The 24827-nt window shown below is 49.9% G+C and overlaps 1 protein-coding gene across 2 annotated transcripts in view; it reads right to left on the bottom strand.

Moving 5' to 3' along the window:
- The window catches only part of LOC102449199 (IgGFc-binding protein-like), a 106070-nt gene that overhangs the window by 46986 nt on the left and 34257 nt on the right, over positions 1 to 24827 (bottom strand). For both annotated transcript variants that reach the window (XM_075907483.1, XM_075907484.1), the window contains exons 5-19: positions 23843 to 24183; positions 20932 to 21505; positions 20007 to 20584; positions 19079 to 19649; positions 17420 to 18015; positions 15781 to 16354; positions 15339 to 15532; positions 11457 to 11598; positions 10035 to 10375; positions 8090 to 8663; positions 6998 to 7575; positions 6024 to 6594; positions 4605 to 5200; positions 868 to 1441; positions 428 to 621 (exon numbers count right to left, since the gene is read on the bottom strand). In XM_075907483.1, coding sequence (XP_075763598.1) covers positions 428 to 621; positions 868 to 1441; positions 4605 to 5200; positions 6024 to 6594; positions 6998 to 7575; positions 8090 to 8663; positions 10035 to 10375; positions 11457 to 11598; positions 15339 to 15532; positions 15781 to 16354; positions 17420 to 18015; positions 19079 to 19649; positions 20007 to 20584; positions 20932 to 21505; positions 23843 to 24183 — 6998 coding nt within the window. The remainder of the gene's footprint in view (positions 1 to 427; positions 622 to 867; positions 1442 to 4604; positions 5201 to 6023; positions 6595 to 6997; positions 7576 to 8089; positions 8664 to 10034; positions 10376 to 11456; positions 11599 to 15338; positions 15533 to 15780; positions 16355 to 17419; positions 18016 to 19078; positions 19650 to 20006; positions 20585 to 20931; positions 21506 to 23842; positions 24184 to 24827) is intronic.

The raw sequence follows: 24827 nt of genomic DNA, 5'->3' as shown, positions 1-24827 counted from the left end.
GGGCAGCTCTCTGTCCTATGTTATCCAAGGGCTCAGACCAGATTATCACAATGGTCCGTTCTGGCCTTGTAATAGAAGTATCTATAAAAATGATTGTGTCAGAATATAATTTCCTCTTGCCTGTCTAATGGACTGTGGATTGGATTTAAGGCATGGAACAATGTCTAGGTTTGACCTTCCATCTGCTACCGACTCACTGTGTGGCCTTGAGAAAGTCACTATGCCGTTCTGTGCCTCAGTTTCCCCACAACAGGCACAGGGCAATAAACTTTCTGTCCTTTTTTGGCACTTTGATCATTAGGTACCAGCCAAGAGGGAAGACAGCCTGGATGAACCAATCTCTGATCGACTATAGCAAACCCTATATTCATGACCAGTCTAAGGATTAAGATTTAGCCAGAGCAAAAATTAGCTCAGACCTAGATACCTTGTAATATTTCCCATGCTCGAAGCACCCGCAGCTCTCCTGAGGCACACAGCCCTGGCCATCAAACAAGAAGCCATCATCACACTGGCAGCCTTCAGCACAGGTCTTCAGGCAGTTCATGATGTCTCCAGTGCAGGAGGAGGTACAGAGGTCAGCACAGAGCTCATAGTGGCTATTGACTGGGCAGCTCATAGCTTAAATAGAGAAAGACATAACTGATGCCTGGAATTCTCTCCCATCACAGCCTGGGGGACACGTATGAAGGAGAGGAGAGGAGAGCACGACAGGGAGAAAAGGACCAGGGCACTTTTGAAAGGGAAAATGAACTTGTTGGTTCCCACCAGAGGAAGCCCAGAGACCTGGAACAAGATGTCCAGTAACACTGACCCCCTCTGCTCCCACAGTGACTCCTAGAGCACCTTCAGTATCCCGGCACTTACGGCAGAAGGAGGCGCTCCTCCAGGGCTTGATGAAGATCCTGGCCTCCTGGCAGGCCGTCACGTAGCTGTGGATGCTCTGGCACAGGACCGGGGAGTCCCCGTTGCCCAGGCACACGTCATGCAGGCAGTTGTTCAGATACATGCTGGGGCTGATTGTGCCGTGGCAGGTGGCAAAGGGGCCATTGGGGTCTGTGAGCAGCCCGCAGTAGTTGCTCGCTTTGAAGACCTCCTTCTTCCTCTCCTCACAAACTGGACAGCTGTTTCCAGCACACCTGTCTGTACAAGGTGCTCCTGGGACCTGGACTTCCCAAGCAGAACCAAATGCTGCCACATCAGGGGCTGTGCTTCCGTCGGGGAGCAGGAACTCCTCATCTTCCCGTCCATTGTAGTTCCCACACAGGCCACACGTCTGGCCCTCATAGCTCCCTGGGATGCTGACCTTGGCTTGGTAAACCAGGTCAAAGCTCACAGTGAGGCCAAACTCAGTTTGCACAAAAATATTTGTACCGTGTTGATATGCTTTAAGTTGCCCATCAGCCATGATCACTGGGAGGTTGTGGGCCACCCTGTTCACCTGTAAGAGAGAGAACATTCCTTGTCAGTTACTCAGACAAGAGTCTACTCTGAGCCATGGCATAAATCAGAATGACTCCAAATTTCACATTGTCCTTCCAAGATAATCACATTATCATCCTGGACTACATCTCTTCTCTCCCCTTCGCTTTACCTCCTTCCTGGTTTTTTCCCTTTATCATCTATATTTTCTCTAGCAGGTTCTGTGCTTTTTTTCATGAGAGATCCTGCACATGGAACAGTTTCCTACTTTTTGTCCATTTCCCTCTCTGTCCAAAACACCCACTTCCTGGATGATACCTCATTCCTTCACCCCTTGCCTTCTTCTGTTTCAACCAATTCCCCATATGCTGTTTTGGCTCCAGGTTAGAGTGCAGGCTTCTCCGGGGAGAAATTCTTCAACACAGATCCAACGGAGTGAAAATGGGGAGGAAGCTTATTCCATGTTTGCAAAAATGTGAATTATATATATAAGTTTACCGAAATCATCTTCTCCCAAAAACATGGTGTATGAACCAAGAAGCGACACAAAGAAGATTGAGCTGAGCTAGAAGGATGCTCTGCTTGCCCAAATAATGCTTCTTACCATCTCCAGTTGGCCAGGAGACTCTGTCCCATCCTGATAGATGATAATTTGGCCTCAATCATTTTATGCCTTCATCACCTCTCTGGAGAGCTATATGAACCTTTCAGAACTCCAGAATGTTCATCAGCCTTGTCTCTCCTCTGGCTATTCAGAACACATCAAAACTGTCCTCTGCTCTGTTTGCTGCCTTCCAAAGAGAACATTGAATCTAGTGCAAGCTCTCAGAGCTTATCTTCAAGGCCCTCAATGGCCTGGACCTCAGGTTTTTAAAAGATCAATTAAACCTCTGGGATGAAGATTGTAGCTGACAACTTTGTTCTTCTGGAACAGTGGACTTCTCTCCAATAAGAGTAATGTGAGCCTGTGCAGGAGATGGAACTGTACTGGTGACCAGTTCTGAGGAATGAACTCCTTCAGGATCAAAGGATCTTCACAAAGCTCACCACTTCCATCCCAAGTGCAAGCTGCATTTCTCTGACCTGCTGTCTCTACCACATAGGAATATATAAGGCAAAAGTAAACCCAACACAAAACTCTCTCCTTCATGCATATCTCCTCCTGGGGATAGGATGAGGAAAAGGGCCAAGTTCCTTAGAGAATGTCTACACTACAGAGTTCTCTCAAAATAACAAGGTGAGCCTCCACACAGCAAGCGCATTATTTCGAAATAATTTTGAAACAACGGGATAGCTATAGTGAAATAATAACCCTTCGTTCTAGGATGAATAACACCTATTTCAAAATTGCTATTTCAAAATAGGTTTAGTGTGGACACTCAGGCTACATCTAGACTACACCCCTCTGTTGGCAGAGGGATGTAAATGAAGCACTTTGAAAGTGCAAATGAAACTGCAGTTTAGATGTGGTTTTTTCAACAATGGGGCGCCTTTTCGAAAGATCCTGTATTCCTCAGGGTTGTCAAAAAAACTGTGTCTAAACTGCAGTTTCAGTTTCGAAACGGCGCTTGTTCGAAACAATGCCGTGAAGTGATTATGCAAATGAAGTGCAGGATATTTAAATTTGCTCTTCATTTGTACTTTCAAAATGCTTCATTTACATCCCTCTGCCAACAGAGGGGTTTAGTCTAGACATTAGTTGCTGTTAGTTCAAAATAACTCCCCAGAGTCATTCAAACTAATTAGTCCCCAGTGCTTCCTGGGGCTCTAAGTTGAGGTAGCATGTCCACATTAAGGGAACCTTCCTCAGACTAATGTTGAGGCTTCCCTGTAGTGTGGACATGCTATTTCAAAATAGTTATTTTGGGAGTTATTATTTTTAAATAACTTATTTCGAAATAACCTAATAGTGTAGACATTGCCTTAGTGTATTGCTGGACCGTGCTCAAATACTACATGACAAAGCATCTTATAAGAATTTGGAAGTGGATGGTTTATTCTTTAGGGCCAGTGGGCCAGCAAAAGCTGAGTACTAAGGTGGCATGCCTGAGCAGGGGGCACATGTAAGAGCAGCAGGGGAAAGATGGATGGCTGGCACTGCAGGGAGACTTCTCATGGAGACCACAAGCAAATACAAAAGAGGCTGATAAGAATGAATAGGGAAGCTGAGGCAGACCACCTACAGTGCAACCTTTAGTCATGATGAGACACAAGGAGATGGTGTCACATTAATGAATTCGGGGGAAGCAGCCAGATCACTGTAATCTGTGTAGATACTGAATATTTCTCTGCATGTTGTTGAGCATTGGGCAGAACCCGGCCTATGGACATGCTAATTAGCGAGGCCCTGTGGGACAATGGCACTCATTGGGCCAAGGACACACCTAAAGAATGAGGGCTGACACCTGAGGACTGCCAGCAGGGAACACAGGGATAGGCCGCTGGCTAGGTGACCTGCTACAGCCAAGAAGAGACCAGGAAGGATGTATAAAGAGGCCATGTGGTGGACTCCATCTTCGTACTCAGCTCAGCACTTCATCCCAGAGGCAGCAGTGCAGGGATCGAAGAGCCGGACTGAACTGTGGACCCATCCTGATCCTTGGATGCCCAACAAGGACTTTTAAGCCAGCAGCTGTAACATCTCTGCTAGAGCCTGCATCGAGAACTGGGAGATTCAATGCATGTAATGTACTATCCTTTAACAACCTTACTCTCAATCTTTTCTTTATTGTAGTGATAAACCTTTAGATGTTAGATGCTAAAGGATTGGCTCAGCGTGATTTGTGGGTAAGATCCAGAGGGTAAATTGACCGGGGATCTGTGGCTGCTTTCTTGGAACCAGAGAGAACTTGTTCGGGGTAGGCGGGGTTGAGTTCTAAGACCCCCCACCGGTGTATGAGGCCCGGGACCCTCTGGGGCACGGATATTGCTGGGGTGTCGGAGGGGTTTTGCTCGTGAGGCTTCAGGCAGGCTGCTGAAGTGCTCTGTGGGACTGGTTTGTGGCTGTTTGGAGAGGTCACCAGTCTGGGGGCTGTAAGGAGCCCCGAAGTTGAGCAATTTGCCCTGAGCGGACGCCCTCAGCTGTGCCCAGACCAGCCCGGTCCGTCACAGATGGACAAACGTCAAACAACCCTGTATAGAATAGAATAAATTCCCTGTCCATGAGAAGCTGGAAGACTTACCATGATGAGCCCTTGTCTGTTCTGAAGCAGGGTGAGTGTGATCCCGTACACCTGGATGGACACCTGCTTGGCCACGGACACGTTCCCGCTGCCCCAGGATTCTTTCTCTATACGGATGGTGAATGGCGTTAGATGGCTGGCGTCAGTGCAGGTCTTGGCCAGGATGTAGGTGCAGGTGCCTTGGAAGTCAAAGGGGACCCCATCGAAAGAGAGGTAGTGGGGATGGCCAGAGGCTGAACAGGTCGCAGATCCAAATGGGTGGCATTTCCGGACACCGTCCACCACCCCGCATTGCTCACCAGTACCACAGGTGAAAGCCTTACACACAACTTCTCCCCCAGCCTGACACATGCACTGCTCCTCGCAGGAACCACTTTGGTGGAAGGTTTCCCCGGCCTGGTAGTAAAGCCCTCTGTGGAGACACCCACACTGGGAAATGGGGACACAGCGGTCGCCACTGAGAACAAAGCCCTCGTCACACACGCAGCCTTCCTTGCACTGGGTCGTGCATTGCACCGGGGCATAGAGGTTGCTGCATGTCAGATCACAGCTGCTGCTGCAGAATTCGTAGTGACTGTTCTGGGGACAGGATGCAGCTGTAAGAAGAACAGAGTTAACTCACCAAGTGCATTAGCAATGTGCACAGAGAGCCATTGCAGGTCATGCAGTATCATTCAAGCACCTAATTTTCTGTTTGCTTTGCTTTGGTTAATAAAAAGGCAACGTGTCCAACTAGGTCCCAGATCTGGGACACTGGGTGCCCGATAGGCACCAGGAGAAGGGATGCAGATAATCCCCCTTCTAGGGTTTATTATTTCATGGTTTCACTACTGGGCTGTGTCTAGACTGCATCCCTTTTCTGTAAAAGGGATGCAAATTAGACACATCGCAATTGCAAATGAAGCGAGGATTTAAAATCCCCCCCGCTTCATTTGCATAAAAATGGCTGCCGCTTTTTTCCAGCTCGGAGCTTTGCCGGAAAAAAGCGCCAGTCTAGATGCGGATCTTTCGGAAAAGAAAGCCTTTTCCGAAAGATCCCTTATCCCTATGCCTCTGCACTCAGTTGTGTGAAAATGATTTCCCAAAGGATGGCTTGTGTGGGATGTGTTGGTGGGTTCCCAGCCCAGTTCCTCATGGACAAGCATTCCAATCAGTAAGCCCACTTGAGGCCCAGCTACTATTATGTCCCAGTCTCAGAAGGAAAGCCAAGGATGGGACTGGTCATGAAGAGTATATTATATCCCTAGCAATATTTCTATGGCCCGGGATGCAGCAGCCAGGGGCATTACCAGTGCTGAACCCAACCTGCTGAGAGAGACCTTTGTTCAACATGTTCTTCAGTGTTTAGCCCCACATCTACCAGACAACAAGAGCTGACAACACCCATGGGGCAAGCAGCGGTGATCATGGGGGACTCACAGCAGAATTTTGGAGTCCTCCAGGGATACACCACACCTCCAGCTTCCTGACACGCCTCGGCATAGCCAGCAATGGCCTGGCAGACGTTACTCTCCTGCCCACTCAGGAAGCAATAGCCGTACACACAGTCTATGAAGTATCCGTGTGGGTCCACTTTGCGGTGACATCCTCGGAAGGGGCCACCCTTGTACAGGATGAGCCCACACTGCCCTCTGCTCCCTCTCTGCTGTTGTTCAATAGCTTCTAGATTTGCACATGGAGGTATCGTCACTGCAGAGCATCCAGGGACGTCTCCCACCTTCCAGCTCTGGCCAAAGCTGCCGAGGTTGGGTGCCAGCGTGCCGTCCCTCATCTGGAAGTCATCCTCCCTGTCCCTGTTGAAGTTGCCACACAGACCACACACGGCCCCCGCATAGGTGACAGGCAGCGTGACCGTGGTGCGTCCTGACCAACCAGTAAAGGTCACGCTGAGGCCAAAGTCTGTCTGGATCACTGTGGCCCAGCCTTTCCTATACGTAGTTATTTTCTTATCCTCGAGGGTGGAGGGGAGACTAATCAGGAAATTGTTCACCTGCAAACGTAAGAGACATGGAACATTGTTCACCTCTGATTGCAGCACAGAGCTGCATTGTTATAATAATCTACGGCTCCTGACATCTTCGTCCCGGCTGAGCTGCTCTCTTCTTTACAGCCTGCCTGGATCCCATCTTCCCAGAATGGGCAGAATACCTTTTTCCCTGATAATGGTCATTGCAGCTCACTCCCCTATGTCTGACCTGAGCCTCAGCTTTCCAAGTTCTAATATATCTTGAAAGTTATTGACACGGATGTCATGTAACCGCTTCTCCCTGACCCTTAAGTGTCTCCATTTGCTCCCTATGTACATAAGGATTCAGTTTAGTCTGTCAGTTTTATTTAAATCCTTCCATGCCCTTTCTGCACCAACTAGACTAGATGTGATTCCTGAAACTCACCATGATTTTGCCAGGGAATTGAGTGCTGACCCTGAGGTCAGTCTCAGAAACCTTGATCTGCACAGGAGCAATATTGCTGTCCTGGAAGTAGACTTCAAAGTCCACCAGCCCCTCTGCCTTCTTGCACAGAGCTGTGAGCTGGTAGCGACAGGTGCCTTGGAAGGTGTATCTCTCTCCATCGAAGGTGGTGTAGTGACGACTGCTTGTCATGGAGCAGGTGCCGTAGCTGGAGGGGTAACAGCCCCGCACACCGTGCACTAGCCCACACGTCTCCGAATGTTTGCACGCGGCAGCCTGGCATTCGACTTGTCTAGAGTCTGCGTTGCATTTGCACCGTGTGCCACATGCCTCATCCAGCCAGAAGCTCTCATTGGGGGCATAGGGGCGCCCCTCAGACAGGCACCCACAGCCGCTCTTGGGTATGCATTTCCCCTGGCTCAGCACAAAACCATCCTTGCACTGGCAGCTTTCCACACAGGGGTCTTGGCAGCTGCTGGAGGCCAAGTGGTCCACACAGGTGGCTGGGCAGGCTGTTCCACAGAGCTGGTACTGGCTGTTCTCCAGGGGGCACTCCAGGGCTGGGGAGTGAAGGGGACACAGATTAACATCGTGTTGTGTCTAGGCAAAAGCAGTGTTCATGCCAACAGAGGGGCTGTATCTCGGGGCGCTCTGAGAACCCTGGAATCCCAGTGGCCTCAATGGGACCCAAGGGTGCTTGGGACATTGGAGGACAGGGACTGGCATGAAGAGCTCAACCCAGAACCCTCTCCTCACTCTGAGTCCCTTCGCCCCAAACTCCCCACAGCCTGAGGCCCCCTCTTGCACTGCAAACCAGGCATTTCCAGCCCCACCACAGAGCCTGCTGCAGCCCTCAACCCCTCCTCCATTCCAACCTCCTGTCCCAGCGTGGTGAAAATGAGTGAGTGAGCAAGGATGAGCGATGGAGGGACAGGGAGGAGCCTCGCAGAAGAAGCAAGACGAAGATATAATTTGGTTCTCTACTATTAGAAAGTTGTCAGTGGTACTCCCAAAACCAGGGCTAGAACTCAAGAGTGCCAGAGCACAGACCTTGGCATACAACTCTGTACTCACAGCATCTGGCTAGCTGCCTCCAGTCCCCAATCCTGACCCCCTCCAGCTGGCAGTCATCCGCGTAGGCCTTCAGGGCCTCGCACAGGGCCTTCCTGTAGCCGTCGGTGTGGCACAGATCGTAAACGCAGTTGTCCAAGTAGGCTCTAGGATCCACCTTGGCGTGGCACTGGCTGAAGGGCCCATCTGAGACCTTGGTTATCAGGCCACATGAGTCCTCCTCCTTGTACTTTCTGGCTATGCTGGCGGCACAGGGCTTGCAGCCCCCAATGCAGTCATGCCAGCAATGCTGTTCCTCATCTTCCACTGCCCAGCTTCTCCCCAGGGCGGCAACACTGGGAGCCAGGTCCCCGTCTGGGGTCTGGAAGTCATCAGTGGGATCCCCATTATAGTTACCGCACAGGCCGCACAAGCTGTTGGAGAAGTCACGGGGGACGGTGACCCTCAGGTGGTTGTTCCAGTCATAGGACACCCTGAGCTTGAAGCTGGTGCGGAGGACAAGGGAGGTGCCGCTCTGATAGAGCTGAAGGGCCCCGTTGTCCAGCGAGATGGGTAAGTGGGCCCTGGTGTTATTCACCTTAACAGGGAGAAGAAAGAGCCAAGGTCACAGTCGCATCTGCAGGCCTTTCATCTACCTACTGAGCTCTACTCTGACCGTTTTCACTAATATTTGCCTATTCTTTAAAATCCAAACATTTTCAGTAGATGGTTCCTTTTCCACCCCCTTTTCCCAAATATCCAGGAAGGTTGGTTTTCATTCCACATTGGAAGGAAACTAATATTCCAATGACTGAGATCCTCTCCCCAAAGGAATCAGCTTTCTCTAGCCAGCTCGATGTGGTGATTCTATAATTTAATTGTGGTTCAGATTTGGGTCCAGGTTCACTGAAAATTGTGAGTTGGATCCATTGGGATTCACTAGCAGTACTGGACCCATGGTTACAGTATGACCCACTGTAGAGGTAAGAGCTGGTGCTAAGAATTGCTGGGAGCTTCTGTTAGTGATGGGGGCTGCATTGGTTGGAGCTCTTCCAGAGGGGCGGGGGGGGAGGGGTTAGACTGCATGGGTGAGTGCTGTTAGCAGCATCACTCGAGGGACGAGAGGTCTCCAGAAGCTGACTATAACGTCCAGGGGCCGCTGGGATACCTCAGGCTGGAGGCGGCTCTGTAGCACAAAGGCCCTGAGCTGCCTACTTGCGCCTCCATTTCCCCACTCTCCTCAATCTAGGAGGATCCCCCTGGATTCTGCTCAGGTGAGATCTCAGAGGAATCCTAGGGACATTAGAAGCTGCTTGGAAATTGCAGAAGGCTGGGCTCAGTGGAGCAGAATTTGCCCTGCTCCTGCATGACATGCTGTTCCTGGGTGCTTGGATCAGAGCTGACAGTTCCCCTCACTGTCAGCCACCCTGCTCCCCTCAGGACAGGGATCAGAGTGACTCTGAGGGAACAGAGCTTCCAATTGACCCCCACACCATTCCCTGTACCATGCAGCACTCGCTGGAGCCATGACGGGCACAGGGGAGAGTGCACCATATCTCCTACCAAACTGCTGCTGTGTGGGTGACAGCACCCATCAAATCAGTGATAATACCCACTGCAACATGTTGGGATATTGCTTTCAAGGTAGCCTGACCACGCCAGCCACTGTCTACACCAGCGGTTCCCAACCTTTTCCAGACGGGGACCCATTTTGACAATTCAGGAAGACTTTATGATCCAGGGCAATTCAAAAAAATGTGTGAATGGCTCCTTAAGAGCCACCTGGGGAGACCCCTGGTGACCCTTTTGAATGTAATGGCGACCCATATTTGGGACTCGACCCATAAGTTGGGAAACCCTGGTCTAGACTGTAGTTCTATGTAGAGGTCAGGTCTGTAGTTTCCTGCCTTCTATGCAGCAAAGCCAACAGGGTGGGCATAGGAACAGGCTGGACATTCCCAGCACTCACCCACACAAAGCCCATCTCAGCCCTGCGTGCTCTGATGGTGACTCCGTACACCTGGATGTTCACCGACACAATGTAGAAGACTTGGGTGTTCCCACTGTTCTCACTCTTGGCTGTGACATGGAAGGAGGCCTGGACAGAGTCACTCCTGCAAGTCTTGGCTACAACGTAGTTACAGGCACCGTGGAAATCATACGCCCGGCCATCGAAGGTGTGGTAATGCAAGTAGCCCCTAGTCGAGCACGTGGCCTGGGAGACTGGTACACACTCCGGCTGCCCATCTATCATCTTGCAAATTGCTCCTTTCTCACAGAGAACCACACTGCAGGGTGGCTTTGGAGGGCCTAGCAGGGAAAGAGAAAGGACAGAGGAGATATGCCAGACTAATCAGTAACATCTGTCTAACTTTCCATCTCTCCCCCCTCACCTCATTGAATCTACCAATCACCATGCTCTCTACTGTTTCTCTCCCTTTGGTCACAGGCACAGTGCTTTTGCATTGTTCACAAATTCCCCGCAAGTCCCATGCCAAGAGAATCTTTGCCTGGGGGTGACCACAGCAAAACCAGGTCCTCTCTCTCCCAGCCCGCAATGCCCGCACAGGTGCAGGTACAATGTGGGCAGCACAGAGCACGAAAGGCGAGTGTCTGAGATGTGATGGGTTCGGTCAGTGCTCAGCTGATCAATGGCTCCTGTGGGGCTACAGCCAGGGAGCTCCATGTAGAGCAGCCCCATGGTTTTAATCCACTCTCTGGCAGCTGCCCACCCTACTCTGCTATGCACTCCAGGAGCAGGATGCAGCAGATACTCTAGCCAACAGGGCTGTGTCTAGACTGGCAAGTTTTTCCACAAAATCAGCTGCTTTTGCAGAAAAACTTGCCAGCTGTCTATACTGGCCGCTTGAATTTCCGCAAAAGCACTGACGATCTCATGTAAGATTGTCAGTGTTCTTGCGGAAATACTATGCTGCTCTCATTCAGGCAAAAGTCCTTTTGTGCGAAACTGTTGCGCAAAAGGGCCAGTGTAGACAGCTCAGATTTGTTTTCTGCAAAAAAGCCCCGATCGCAAAAATGGTGATTGGGGCTTTTTTGCGGAAAAGCGTGTCTAGATTGGCACGGATGCTTTTCCGCAAAAAGTGCTTTTGCAGAAAAGCGTCCATGCCAATCTAGACGCTCTTTTCCGAAAATGCTTTTAACGGAAAACTTTTCTGTTAAAAGCATTTCCGGAAAATCATGCCAGTCTAGACACAGCCCAGCTGTTTCCATCTTTCAAGTTGAAATCCCGTAACTGTTCAGGTCAGGGTGCCAGGCTAAACAAAGGGGAAAGAGTGAACATGAAAAAGGAGAGGAGACATGGTCACTACTACATTACTCACCACTCCTGCAGCAACCCACAGGCATGTTGCACTAAGTAACTGTCCTTTACCTTCTCCGATGCAGTCCATGACACCATGTCTGATCTGGCAGGTTTTTCCGCTGCCGCAGCGGTGGACTTTGCAGGTCAGCCCTTGGGCAGGAACACAGGTGCAGCTTTGCTGGCACTCGTTCGTCAGGACCATCTCGCTGGGCTGTGGGGTGTTTGGAAAGGGGGAAATGAGGCAATGTGACTGGAAATGATTATTTAGAATATTTTTGGCAGTGCTAACCCCAAAGCTGTGTGGCGAGGTGTGTGAGGACACATATTGTGTCATAACTTTATTTCTGTGTCTAATGCAGGGGTGGGCCAACTTTTTGGTCTGAGGGCCACATCTCAGTATGGAAATTCTACGGAGGGCCATGAATGTTCATGAAATTGGGGACTGGCATGGAAGATCGGGGGTCAGACCAGAAATGAGGATTTCAGGGTGTGGGAGGAGCCTCTAGCTGGGGCAGGAAACTGGAGTAAGGGCTCTAACTGGAGGTTTGGGTTCTAGGGTGGAGCCAGGGATGAGGGTTTGGGGTACAGGAGGGCATTTCAAACTGGGACTGAACAGTTCAGTTTGGGTGTGTCTAGACTACATGCCTCCTTCGACGGAGGCATGTAGATTAGCCAGATCGGAAGAGGGAAATGAAGCCGCGATTAAAATAATCGCGGCTTCATTTAAATTTAAATGGCTGCCCCGATCTGCCGATCAGCTGTTTGTCGGCAGATCGGGGGAGTCTGGACGCGATGCCCCGACAAAGAAGCCTTTCTTCATCGACACAGGTAAGCCTCGTGAAACCAGGCTTACCTGTGTCGATGAAGAAAGGCTTCTTTGTCGGGGCATCGCGTCCAGACTCCCCCGATCTGCCGACAAACAGCTGATCGGCAGATCGGGGCAGCCATTTAAATTTAAATGAAGCCGCGATTATTTTAATCGCGGCTTCATTTCCCTCTTCCGATCTGGCTAATCTACATGCCTCCGTCGAAGGAGGCATGTAGTCTAGACACACCCTTTGAGAGGGAGATCAGATAATTCTCATTTGGCTCTGGGGAGGCCACATCTGGAGTATTGTGTCCAGTTCTGGGCCCTCCACTACAGAAAGAATGTGGATGCATTGGAGAGGGTCCAGCGGAGGGTGACCAAAATAATTAGGGGCTGGAGCACATGATCTATGAGGAGAAACCGAGGGATTCAGGTTTGTTAAGTCTGCAGAAGAGAAGAGTGAGGGGGGACTTGATAGCAGCCTTCAACTTCCCGAAGGGAGGTTCCAAAGAGGATAGAGAAAAGCTGTTCACAGTAGTGATGGATGCAGAACAAGGAACAATGGTCTCAAGTTACAGTGGGGTAGGTGTAGGTTGGATATTAGGAAAAACTATTTCAGTATGAGGGTGGGGAAGAACTGGAATGGGTTACCTAGGGAGGAGGTGGAATCTCCATCCCTAGAGGTTTTTAAGTCTGGGCTTGACAAAGCCCTGACTGGGTTGATTTAGTTGGGGTTGGTCCTGCCTTGGGCAGGTGGCTGGACTTGATGACTCCTGAGATCTCTTCCAGCTCTATGATTTTATGATTCTATCAGGGCTGGGGTAGGGGTTTGGGATATAGGGGGGCTTAGGGGTACAGGCTCCAGATGGTACTTCCCTCAAGTAACTCCTGGAAACAGTGGCATGTCCCTCCTCCAGCTCCAATGTGGAAGTATAGCCAGGTAGTTCTGCTTACTGCCCTGTCCACAGGCACCATTTCTGCACCTCCCATTAGCCGTGGTTCCCGGCTGATAGGAGCTGCAAAGCCAGCGCTTGGGGCAGGATTAGTGTGCAGGACTCCCAGGGCTGCTCTGGTAGCAGAAGCCACATGGAGTCCAGAGTTGGACAGAAGCACTCCGTCTAGAGCACTGGAGCAGGGCAAATTCCTGACCTCACTCCCTAGCAGGGAGTCAAGAGCTAGAATAAAGAATCTGAAGAGCTAGACACAGACCATGAGCCATACTTTGCCTCCTCTGGTCTAAAGACAGACAGCTTTCTTTGACAAGCTAACAAGCCTCGAGGATGGGGGGCAGCAAAGCTTTTGATAACATCTTGCATGACCTTCACATAAACAAACTAGGGAAATGCAACCTAGATGGAGCTACTATAAGAGGGGTGCAGAACTGGTTGGAGAACTGTTCCCAGAGAGTAGGAGAGTCATGCTGGTCCACTCCTGTTCAATATCTTCATTTAGATAATAGCACAGAGAGTGCACTGATAACATTTGTGGAGGGGGGCAATGCATTGGAGGTTAGGATTAAAATTCAGAAATTATCTGGACAAGCTAGAGAAATGGTCTGAGGGAAATGGGATGAAATTCAATGATGTCAAATGCAGAGTGCTCCACTTAGGAAGGAACAATCACACATACAGAATGGGAAGTGACTGTCTACAAAGGGGACTGCAGAAAGGGACCTGCTCATCATAGTGGATAGCAAGCTACATGTGAATCAACAGTGTATCACTGTTGCAATAAAAGGGAACATTATTCTGGGATGTGTTAACAGGAGTGCTGAAAGCAAGACACAAGTCATTCTTCTGCTTCACTCCACACTGATTAGGCTTCAGCTAGGGATATAAAATCCTGTTTAATTGGCTTACCAGTTAAACATATTGCTTAACTAGTTAACCAATTAAAGGAGGGCAAGTAGGAAGCACTCCTGCTAGGCTGGAGCACTCCCCGCTCCCCTTCCCCCTCCCACCACCATACACACATCCCCACCACCACAGGCCGGAGCTGCTCCAGAATCCCAGTCAGAGTGTCCAGGTCCACTGCAGGCAGGGGCTGCACCAGAGCAGCTAGCTCCTGTCTGAAACAGATCTGCCATGGCAGGCAGGCAGCCAAGTCAGGCCCACCAGTTAACCTTAACTGGTAAGCCTCACCCATGAAGAATGATGCTCACTGGTTAATCAGTTAACCCTTCACATCCCTAGCCTCAAATGGAGTATTGTGTCCAGTTTTGGGTGCCACATTTCAGGAAAGATGTGAGCACATTGGAAAAAGGCCAGAGAAGACCAACAAAAATGAATAAAGATCTAGAAAACATGACCTATGAGGGAAGACTGAAAGAACTGGGTTTGTTTAGTCTGGAGAAGAGAAGGCTGAGAGAGGACCTGATAACAGCTTTCAAGTACATAAAAGGTTGCTACAAAGAGCAAGGAGGAAGGAGAAAAATTGCTCTCCAACCTCTGAGGATGGGACGAGAAGCAATGGGCTTAAATTGCAGCAAGGGAGCGTTAGGTTGGACTTAGACAAAACTTCCTTCATGTCAGGGTGGTTAATCGCTGGAATAAATTGCCTATGTGGGTTGTGGAATCTCCATCACTGGAGATTTTTTTAGAGCAGGCTAGACAAACCCCAGTCAGGGATGTCTAGAATAGAATACTTAGTCCTGCCATGAGTTCCGGGAACTGCACTAGATGAGCTCCCAAGGTCCCTTCCAGCCAGAGGTGACTTGTGGGAGGGGCATAAAAGGTCACATGCCCTTCCCAAAAATGCTGTGGGGACAAAAGCTAGTGGCAGAGCCAGGGCCAGAACGTCTCCTCTTCCAGTTCCAGCTAGTCTGCCTGCCTAGCACACTGCCCAGTACAGGGCAGTGCTTGCGCTCTCCCAGGCACTGCTGTGCTGCACTGGGCAGTGTCCCAAGCGTTCAGTGTTGCCAGAGGCTGCCTGGGAGAATGCACAGCCAGCCTTCCCCACCCAGCCACTGTCAGGAATGTGCCCTGGGACAGGATGGGGAGAGAATAGGAGGTGGGAGCCAGTCACATGGGGGATCATGTGGGAAGGTCACATGCAGGGGTATGTAAGTTACGTCCCTGCCTCAGCAGGTTCCCCTTTATTACCCTCCTATTTGTTACCCCAAATTCCATCCCTAGAAGCTATACCTTGTAGTATCTCCCCTGTTCGATGCACCCACAGCTCCCCTGAGGCACGCAGCCCTGGCCATCAAACAAGAAGCCATTATCACATTGGCAGCCTTCTGCACAGCTCTCCGGGCAGTCGGTGATATTTCCAGCACAGGATGTGCTGCAGAGGTCAGCACAGACTTGGTAGTGGCTGTTAGCAGGGCAGCTCATAGCTTAAATGGAGAGAGAAAAAATTATTGGCTGGCAAATCTCATCTCATGGGATAGAGGGCCAGAGACATAAGAGAAGAGCTCAGGAGAAGACAATGACACCTGTGGGTGTTGGTTCACCCTAGCAAGATTCTGTGAAGAACCCCAGGAGTCTGGAAGTTCATTCTCAGAAATGCTGTCTCCCTCTCCCCTCTTGTCCCACACCCAGTGCATCTTGGCAATCTGAGCTCCATCAATATCCCGGCACTTACGGCAGAAGGAGGCGCTCCTCCAGGGCTGGATGGAGGCCCCAGCCTCCTGGCAGGCTGTCACGTAGCTGTGGATGCTCTGGCACAGGACCGGGGAGTCCCCGTTGGCCAGGCACACGTCATAGAGGCAGTTGTTGAAATACACGCTGGGGCTGACCGTGCCGTGGCAGGCGGCAAAGGGGCCGTTGGGGTCTGTGAGCAGCCCGCAGTAGTGGCGCTGTTTGAAGACGTCCTTCTTCTTTTCTTCACAAACTGGACAGCTGTTCCCAGCACACCTGTCTATACAGGATTCTCCTGGGACCTGGACTTCCCAAGCAGAGCCAAATGCTGCCACATCAGGGGCTGCCTTTCCACTGGGGAGCAGGAACTTGCTGTCCTGCCGTCCTCTATAGTTCCCACACAGGCCACATGTGTGGCCACGGTATCGCTGTGGAATGGTGACTCTGGCCTGGTAAACCAGGTCGTAACTCACCGTGAGGCCAAAGTCAGTTTGCACCAGGATGTTAGTGCCATGCTGATATGCTTGGAGTTGTCTGTTGGCCATGATCATAGGGAGATTGTGGAACACCCCATCCACCTGAAAGAGATATGGCATTCTCCTGTGAGCAGGAGCAGTGGACCCTGGCCAGAAGATGGAACAAGGCATTTTCAGATTCTGCTCACACTCACACATGGAGTAAATCCAGAATGGCCCATGTTTCCAGATTTGGAATTACATCCTCATCTTCCAAGGTGAGTTTGACTTATCCACATCTTCCAGGGGGAGTTTGTTACCTTGGCCTACATCTCTTCTTTCTTCTCCCTATCTGCCCAGATGTTCCCTCTTGAACCTCCCTCTTTTCCATCCCTATCTCCTCCACCCATATCTGGCCTGCATCTCCTTCTCATGACAATATAGTATACCTCTTCTTTTTCATCTCAGACTCTCTCCTAAAACCCACTTTTCTCATGAACCCTTCTCCATTCAGCTCTGACCTCCCTCCCCATCTAGACCAATTTCTACTTGTTCCAAGGTAAATGACAAGCTTCTCTGGAGAACTGACCACGGGAGCAGATTCTTCCACAGAGAGTCCAGCAGAGATCCCATGGGGAGAAATTTCATCCCATGTTTGCAAAACATGAGGTATGTGAAGGGGTTTCCCAAATAACTGATATTCGTAAATATGGGGTATGGATCAAGAAGAGGCAGAGAAGATGTATCTGAGCTGCAGGACACTTTGCTTGTGCTCACATAGCAGCATCCAGGAGTACTCATTTCTGCCATGTCCAGTTTTATGGCTAAGGGATTCTGTGCCGCTGCACAAAGCAGAATTTGAAGAGATATAAAGATGTGCACAGAATCCCCGCCCCCTTGGGCAGTGAGAAGACAGGCGGGAAATGCCTGGGAGTAACCAGAAAAAGAGAGAAATGGATGGACTTGAAAACATAACTTGTGATGTGCGTTACATTCATAAGCCAGACACCCAGAAGGAAAGTTATTATGAGAATATCCAAGAGTTATTCAGAAGTTCCAGAGGGGAAACAGGGGCAGGCCCCCTGCAAGTAGCCATGAGGGGACAAACCAGTACATACCAGAAAAGAATCTCCCTGTCCAAAAGGAACACTCAGAATGATCTGCATGAGGATGTGGAGAAGGACTTACCATGATGAGCCCTTGTCTGTTCTGCAGCAGGGTGAGTGTGATCCCGTACACCTGGATGGACACCTGCTTGGCCACGGACACGTTCCCGCTGCCCCAGGATTCTTTCTCTATACGGATGGTGAATGGCGTCAGGTTGCTGGAGTCAGTGCAGGTCTTGGCCAGGATGTAGGTGCAGGTGCCTTGGAAGTCAAAGGGGACTCCATCGAAAGAGAGGTAGTGGGGATGGCCAGAGGCAGAACAGGTGGCAGATCCAAATGGGTGGCATTTCCGGACACCGTCCACCACCCCGCATTGCTCACCAGTACCACAGGTAAAAGCCTTACACACAACTTCTCCCCCAGCCTGACAAATGCACTGCTCCTCGCATGAGCCACTTGGGTGGAAGGTTTCCCCGACCTGGTAGTAAAGCCCTCTGTGGAGACATCCACACTGGGAAACGGGGACACAGCGGTCGCCACTGAGAACAAAGCCCTCGTCACACACGCAGCCTTCCTTGCACTGGGTCGTGCATTGCACCGGGGCATAGAGGTTGCTGCATGTCAGATCACAGCTTCTGCTGCAGAATTCATAGTGACTGTTCTGGGGACAGGATGCAACTGTAAGAAGAACAGAGTTAGCTCACCGAGTGCATTAGCAATGTGCACAGAGAGCCATTGCAGGACATGCAATTTCATTCAAGCTCCTAATTTTCTGTTTGCTTTGCTTTGGTTAAATAGCTAAAGGCATCACCCAAGGTCTGAAGCACTGGCCTAGTCAGAGAAGCCAGACAATGGGATATATAAAATCATGAGTGGTGTGGAGAGGGTGGATAAAAAAAAGTTATTTATTAGTTCCCATAATAGAAGAACTAGAGGACACCAAATGAAATTAATGGGTAGCAGGTTTTAAACTAATAAAAGAAAGTTCTTCTTCACACAGCGTGTAGTCAACCTGTGGAACTCCTTGCCAGAGGAGGCTGGGAAGGCTAGGACTATAACAGAGTTTAAAGAGAAGCCAGATAATTTCATGGAGGTTAGGTCCATAAAAGGCTATTAGCCAGGGGATAGAAATGGTGTCCCTGGCCTCTGTTTCTCAAAGGTTGGAGAACGATGACAGGAGACAAATCGCTTGATCATTGTCTTCGGTCCACCCTCTGTGGGGCACCTGGTGCTGGCCACTGTTGGCAGACAGCCTACTGGGCTAGATGGACCTTTGGTATGACCCAGTAGGCCATTCTTATGTTCTTATGGGATCGGAGACAAACTCTTTCCAAGGACTACGGTTCTAATTCGTGTTTTGGATTCATGGTTTGACTAACAGCTTTTTGTTTGGAATCCAGGACAGTAGTGTTTAAAATCCAAGTGGTGGCTGGTATGAGATTAATTGGTAGGTTCCCAGCCCGGTCCCAATGGACAAACATAACATGTTCCAGTTTCAGCAGGGAAACTCAGGACTAGATGGACAAAGAAGAGGCCACTGCCAGACAACACACTTACAGGACAGGCAGAGTGGACAGGTCCAATAGATACTATCTGTGGTGTACCTATTCTTAAGAGGAGAGGAGACCTTTAAAAATGTTCTGCAGAACAGGATAAGCTTAGTGTTTAGATCAACATTTGCCAGCCAACAAAAATGAACAGTGCCCATATGGCAACCAGTGGTAAACATAAGGGGACTCACAGCAGAATTTTGGAGTCCTCCAGGAATACACCACAGCTCCAGCTTCCTGACATGCCTCGGCATAGCCAGCAATGGCCTGGCAGACGTTACTCTCCCGCCCACTCAGGAAGCAATAGCCGTACACACAGTCTATGAAGTATCCATGCGGGTCCACTTTGCGGTGACATCCTCGGAAGGGACCAGCCCTGTACAGAATGAGCCCACACTGCCCTCTGCTCAGTCGCTGCTGTTGTTCAATAGCTTCTAGATTTGCACATGGAGGTATCGTCACTGCAGAGCATCCAGGGACGTCTCCCACCTTCCAGCTCTGGCCAAAGCTGCCGGGGTTGGGTGCCAGCGTGCCGTCCCTCATCAGCAAGTCATCCTCCCTGTCCCTGTTGAAGTTGCCACACAGACCACACACGGCCCCCGCGTAGGTGACAGGCAGCGTGACTGTGGTGCGCCCTGACCATCCGGTAAAGGTCACGCTGAGGCCAAAGTCTGTCTGGATCACTGTGGCCCAACCCTTTCTATATGCTGTGATTTTCTTATCCTCCAGGTAGAAGGGAAGATTCATCAGGAGACCATCCACCTGTTAATGCAAAACGCAAGGGATATGAAACAACACTCACCAATGGTGGAAGTTCCAGCCAGATTTTGATTTCCTCTGGCACTGGCTACTTCAGTTCCCCCTTCTCTGTACTACTTAAGTCCCAGCTCCTCAGGTTCTCACATATTCTGGATGCCATTGGCATTTCACAGAGATATAAGATAACCACATGGCCACAATCCTTAAGCTTCTTTATTGGCTCTCCACTCCCACAAGAATTCTCTTAATATTTGCCTTGCTCTTGAAAATCCTTCTATGCTTTTTCTGCAACTGATTTTTGATCACACAAGTGACTTTCCAGAAATATTTCAGACACTAAATGTGATTTCTGAAACTCACCATAATTTTGCCAGGAAATTGAGTGCTGACCCTGAGGTCTGTCTCAGAAATCCTGATCTGGAGAGGAGTGGTGTTGTTCTCCTGGAAATAAACTTCAAAGTCCACCAGCCCCTCTGCCTTCTTGCACAGAGCTGTGAGCTGGTAGCGACAGGTGCCTTGGAAGTTATATCTCTGACCATCAAAGGTGGTGTAGTGTAGATTCCTTGCCACAGAGCAAGTGGCATATCTGGAGGGGTAACAGCCCCGGATGCCATACACTAGTCCACATGTCTCTAAACGTTTGCAACTATCAGGCACGCATTCAACTTGTCTAGAGTCTGCGTTGCATATGCACCGTGTTCCACATGCCTCATCCAGCCAGAAGCTCTCATTGGGGGCATAGGGGCGCCCCTCAAATAGGCACCCACAGCCACTCTTGGGTATGCATTTCCCCTGGCTCAGCACAAAACCATCCTTGCACTGGCAGCTTTCCACACAGGGGTCTTGGCAGTTGCTGGGGGCCGAGTGGTCCACACAGGTGGCTGGGCAGGCTGTTCCACAGAGCTGGTACTGGCTGTTCTCCAAGGGGCACTCCAGGGCTGAGAGTGAAAGACCCACAGATTTAGCAAAAAGACCTCTCCATCTTACTGACCACAAGAAGAGACAATGATGCTCAGCACATTGCAAGAGGTGCTTACCACTTTAAACAACCAGGCCAATAAATGGATAATTGACTTAAAAATTGGCATCACCTTACCTCAGCTTCCATGCTATATATTCAAAGTGACAGCTCCTATAGAAATAGCATAGCATAGCATAGATAGACAGGCAGGATGAAGTACTGTAGGTACAGTACAACCAAGAGCACTAGGCCACACTCCCTTCTGAGGAAAACAGAATGCAGGAGTGCTGGCCCCCGGGTCCTTTCATACAACTCTATACTCACAGCATCTGGCTAGCTGCCTCCATTTCCCAATCCTGACCCCTTCCAGCTGGCAGGCATCTGCGTAGGCTTTCAGGGCTTCACACAGAATCTTCCTGTAGCCACCATTGTGGCACAGATCGTACACGCAGTCATCCAAGTAGGCTGTAGGATCCACCTTAGCATGGCACTGGCTGAAGGGCCCATCTGAGACCTTGGTTATCAGGCCACATGAGTCCTCCTCCTTGTACTTTCTGGCTATGCTGGCGGCACAGGGCCTGCAGCCCCCAATGCAGTCATGCCAGCAATGCTGTTTCTCATCTTCTACCTCTGAGGTTTGTTCCTGGAGAAGGACACTGGGATCCTTGTCCTCAGCTGAACCCCAGGAATCATCAGAAGAGTCTTTGTTGTCGTTGCTGCACAGGCCACACAGGTTGTCGGAGAAATCACGGGGGACAGTGACCCTCAGGTGGTTCTTCCAGTCATAGGCTATGCTGAGGTTGAAGCTGGTGCGGAGGACAAGGAAGGTGCCGCTCTGATAGAGTCGAAAGACCCCGTTGTTCAGGGAGATGGGTAAGTGGGCCCTGGTGTTATTCACCTTCATAGTGCGAAAGAAAGGGCAAAGGTCACAACTGTGAGCACTAGTCTGTCAATTATATTTCATTCTGACTTCTACTCAGATGATCAGTGGGCACAGATTAAAAATTTTCAGTGAATCTGATCCCAAATCAGAACTAGAAATAGATTAAGGCATCATATTAGGCAGAATTTGCCATAGAATGTTAATTTTTTGGTGGAGAATTTCACTATTTCAAAAACTTAATTTCATCCCAATTGAGAATAAATCCAAACAATTGCCAAATTTGGGGAATAGAGGAACAGCTCTGACACAGTCCTCCTGAAAAGATGTAAGAAAGCCAGGTAAGCAATCTGGGAGAAGACTAAATTGCTTTTGGAATTTGCCTGGTTTCCATTAGAACATTGTTGAAATTGAACCAACTTCTCAAAACCTTTTGATTTTGACAAATTGAAAAATACAGGACTAGAACTAAGAATTGGGACTAGGACTAAGAATTGGTGAGGCCAACCATAGAGTAGGGGGCAGTGCTGATCCACCATTTTGCCAACCTTAAGAGATCAAAAATCATGATTCCATCTCTAAAACTCATGAAATCGGCCACAAGAAATGAAGAGCTTTTAAAAAAGGAGAATGGTGTGATTTTCTGTCTTTTGAGGTTAGAATTTTCCCTGCTGTCTCAGGGCGTGTGTGTGGCAATTCATGTTGCTCACTCTCCTAAATTTATAGGGAAGAGGATTTTGGTCCCGCTGACAGGAGATGTCATCCTCACATTTGCTTGGCCATGTTGGCAAGATTATTAATCCTGACCCCCAATACAATGGGTGAATCATAGAATCCTAGGGCTGGCAAATACCTCAGGAGGTTATTGAGTCCAACCCCCTACCCAAAGTAGGACCAGCCCTAACTAAAGAGAGATATGGAGAGAACTCTACTCATGTTCCACATTTCATCAGTCCAGCCATCTCAGTGACCCCCCATCATTCTAGATCCCCCAGTTCAACCCCAAACTCACATCCCCATTCATCCAACTCCCCCAAATCAGCCCCCTATTCTCCATCCCCCATCAGTCCAGCACCCCTCAGTTCATCCCCCACAGCCTCTCCTCTTCTCCTCTTGGAATTCTTCACTTACCCCCAGGCCTGGGGGGAGGCTACCATGGGATGGAGGCAGTTCCAGGGGCTCCTCACCCGATTTGCCCCATTTCAGGAAATGTGCTGTAGGGATGGAGGCTTGTACGAGCCTTCCCATGCCATTGCTCCCTCCTTCCCCCACCCTACCATATCAGAGAGGTGAGTGGAGGGGGGTGACTTTGTGGCTGGCATGGGGCTGGACTTTGCCAGGGACCGGAGCTTTTCATACCATCACCAGATGAGCCTCAGCCCCATATAGAACCCCAGAGTTGGCAATACTGGGCTTGGGCCAGTTAGAGCCATTAGTGTCGGCTCCTGTGGGGGAGGGGCCATGTCAGTTAGAGCCAGTAGTGAGTGTCTGCCGCGGGGGAGGGGCCATGGCAGTTAGAGCCATTAGTGAATCCCTCCCGCGGGGGAGGGGCCATGTCAGTTAGAGCCATTAGTGAGTGTCTCCCGCGGGGGAGGGGCCATGGCAGTTAGAGCCATTAGTGAGTGTCTCCCGCGGGGGAGGGGCCATGTCAGTTAGAGCCATTAGTGAGTGTCTGCCGCGGGGGAGGGGCCATGTCAGTTAGAGCCATTAGTGAATGTCTCCCGAGGGGGAGGGGCCATGGCAGTTACAGCCATTAGTGAATGTCTCCTGCGGGGGAGGGAGCCATGTTGGTTAGAGCCATCTGGGAGCAGCACTTGAGAGGCAAGAGGTCTCAAGGAAATGTCTATAATGTTCTGGGGTTCCTGAGGTTCCTTAGTTGCAGCAGGTTCTCTGAAGCAGAGCCCCTGATCTGCCTAGATGTGCCTCAGTTTCCCCATATCTTAGAGCTGAGTGATTATCCTCACAGGTTCCCTTTTACATTAGAAATTACCAGGGAACTTTGCAGAGGGACTCAGCAGAGCCATGACTTGCCCACAATAGCTCTGGTACAGGCACTAGTCCTGCACGATCAGCCATGGGAGACATCATGTCCAAAGTCTTCTTATGTTCACTTTATCAAGTGTAGTACAGCAAATCCTGTGTGCCTCTGACAGACAGCTCTTCACACTGATACACGCACCCCCTCCTCTCAGTGCAGCACCTCCTGCACCTTGCTGAGGAATTGGGTCATTGCAACTCTGAGGCAACAGTGTCCTCGACTGCTTGCCACGCTGCTTTCTGCCACACAGTACCCACTAGCACCATACTTGGGAATTGTACATAGCATCAGGTTGTACATGTGTGACCAGCACTTACCCTCACATAGCCGACCTCTGCCCTGGCCACTCTGACAGTAACTCCATCCACCTGGACAGTTACTGACCCAATGAACGAGATCTGTGTGTTCCCACTGCTCCAGCTCTCAACTGTGATGTCAAAAGAGTGTGGGTCACAGTCACACCCACAGGTCTTGGCCACAGTGTATGTGCAGGTGCCTTGGATGTCATACCGCCGGCCGTCAAAAGTGTGATAATACAAGTAGCCCCCAGCCCAGCATGTGGCCTGGAAGACTGGCACGCACTCTGGCTGCCCATCTATCATCTTGCAAATTGTTCCTTCCTTGCAGCGGACCACACTGCAGGATGGCTTTGGAATATCTAGCCAGAAACACAATTGAAAAACAAGAAACTAGATTAATCAATTATAGTTAAAAGCAGAGAAGGGTTGGGACAGTGTTCTCCCTAAGCTGAGTGCTTGGGCAACTTCCCAGGACAGATACATATGCCACCCAGCTGATTAGCAGAATGCCTGCAGTTGGCATCATATATATCTCCTGGTGGTGCACATCCATACATTGGTACACATAACAAAATGTATTCCAACACATAGGTGGAAAAAATGAGAGGGAGCATTGGCTGGGGGCTGGTGGAAAAAAATCTGAATTAAATTTAGTCTCAGCCTGTTAAATGGATGAGATGATGGAGCATTTTGTCCTTCCTTTTTTAAGCAATCATTGTTATTAGGGTAGCGTCTATGGCCCATCTAGAATGGCACCCTTCTGTGTTAGGTGCTGCACAAACCCAGAGCAGCAGAGGGTCTCTGCCCCAAAGGGCTTAGAATGGAAATAGAGAAGACAGATACAGGGTGGGGAACAAGGGATAATGTACAAGCAGAGTGAATAATATAAAAGCATGTCAATGCCGTGATTTTTTTATTGTTATTAATTATTATGTTGAGTGGATTGGTGCCACCAAGGATCAGTTGGATGAAAAGTAAATAGACGGCAACGTGGGGGAGGGGA

This window comes from Pelodiscus sinensis, chromosome 24, assembly GCF_049634645.1.
Source record: "Pelodiscus sinensis isolate JC-2024 chromosome 24, ASM4963464v1, whole genome shotgun sequence".
Classification (NCBI taxonomy): domain Eukaryota; kingdom Metazoa; phylum Chordata; order Testudines; family Trionychidae; genus Pelodiscus; species Pelodiscus sinensis.
The sequence above is the reverse complement of the archived record's forward strand: the minus strand, read 5'-3'. Positions and strand labels throughout refer to the sequence as shown.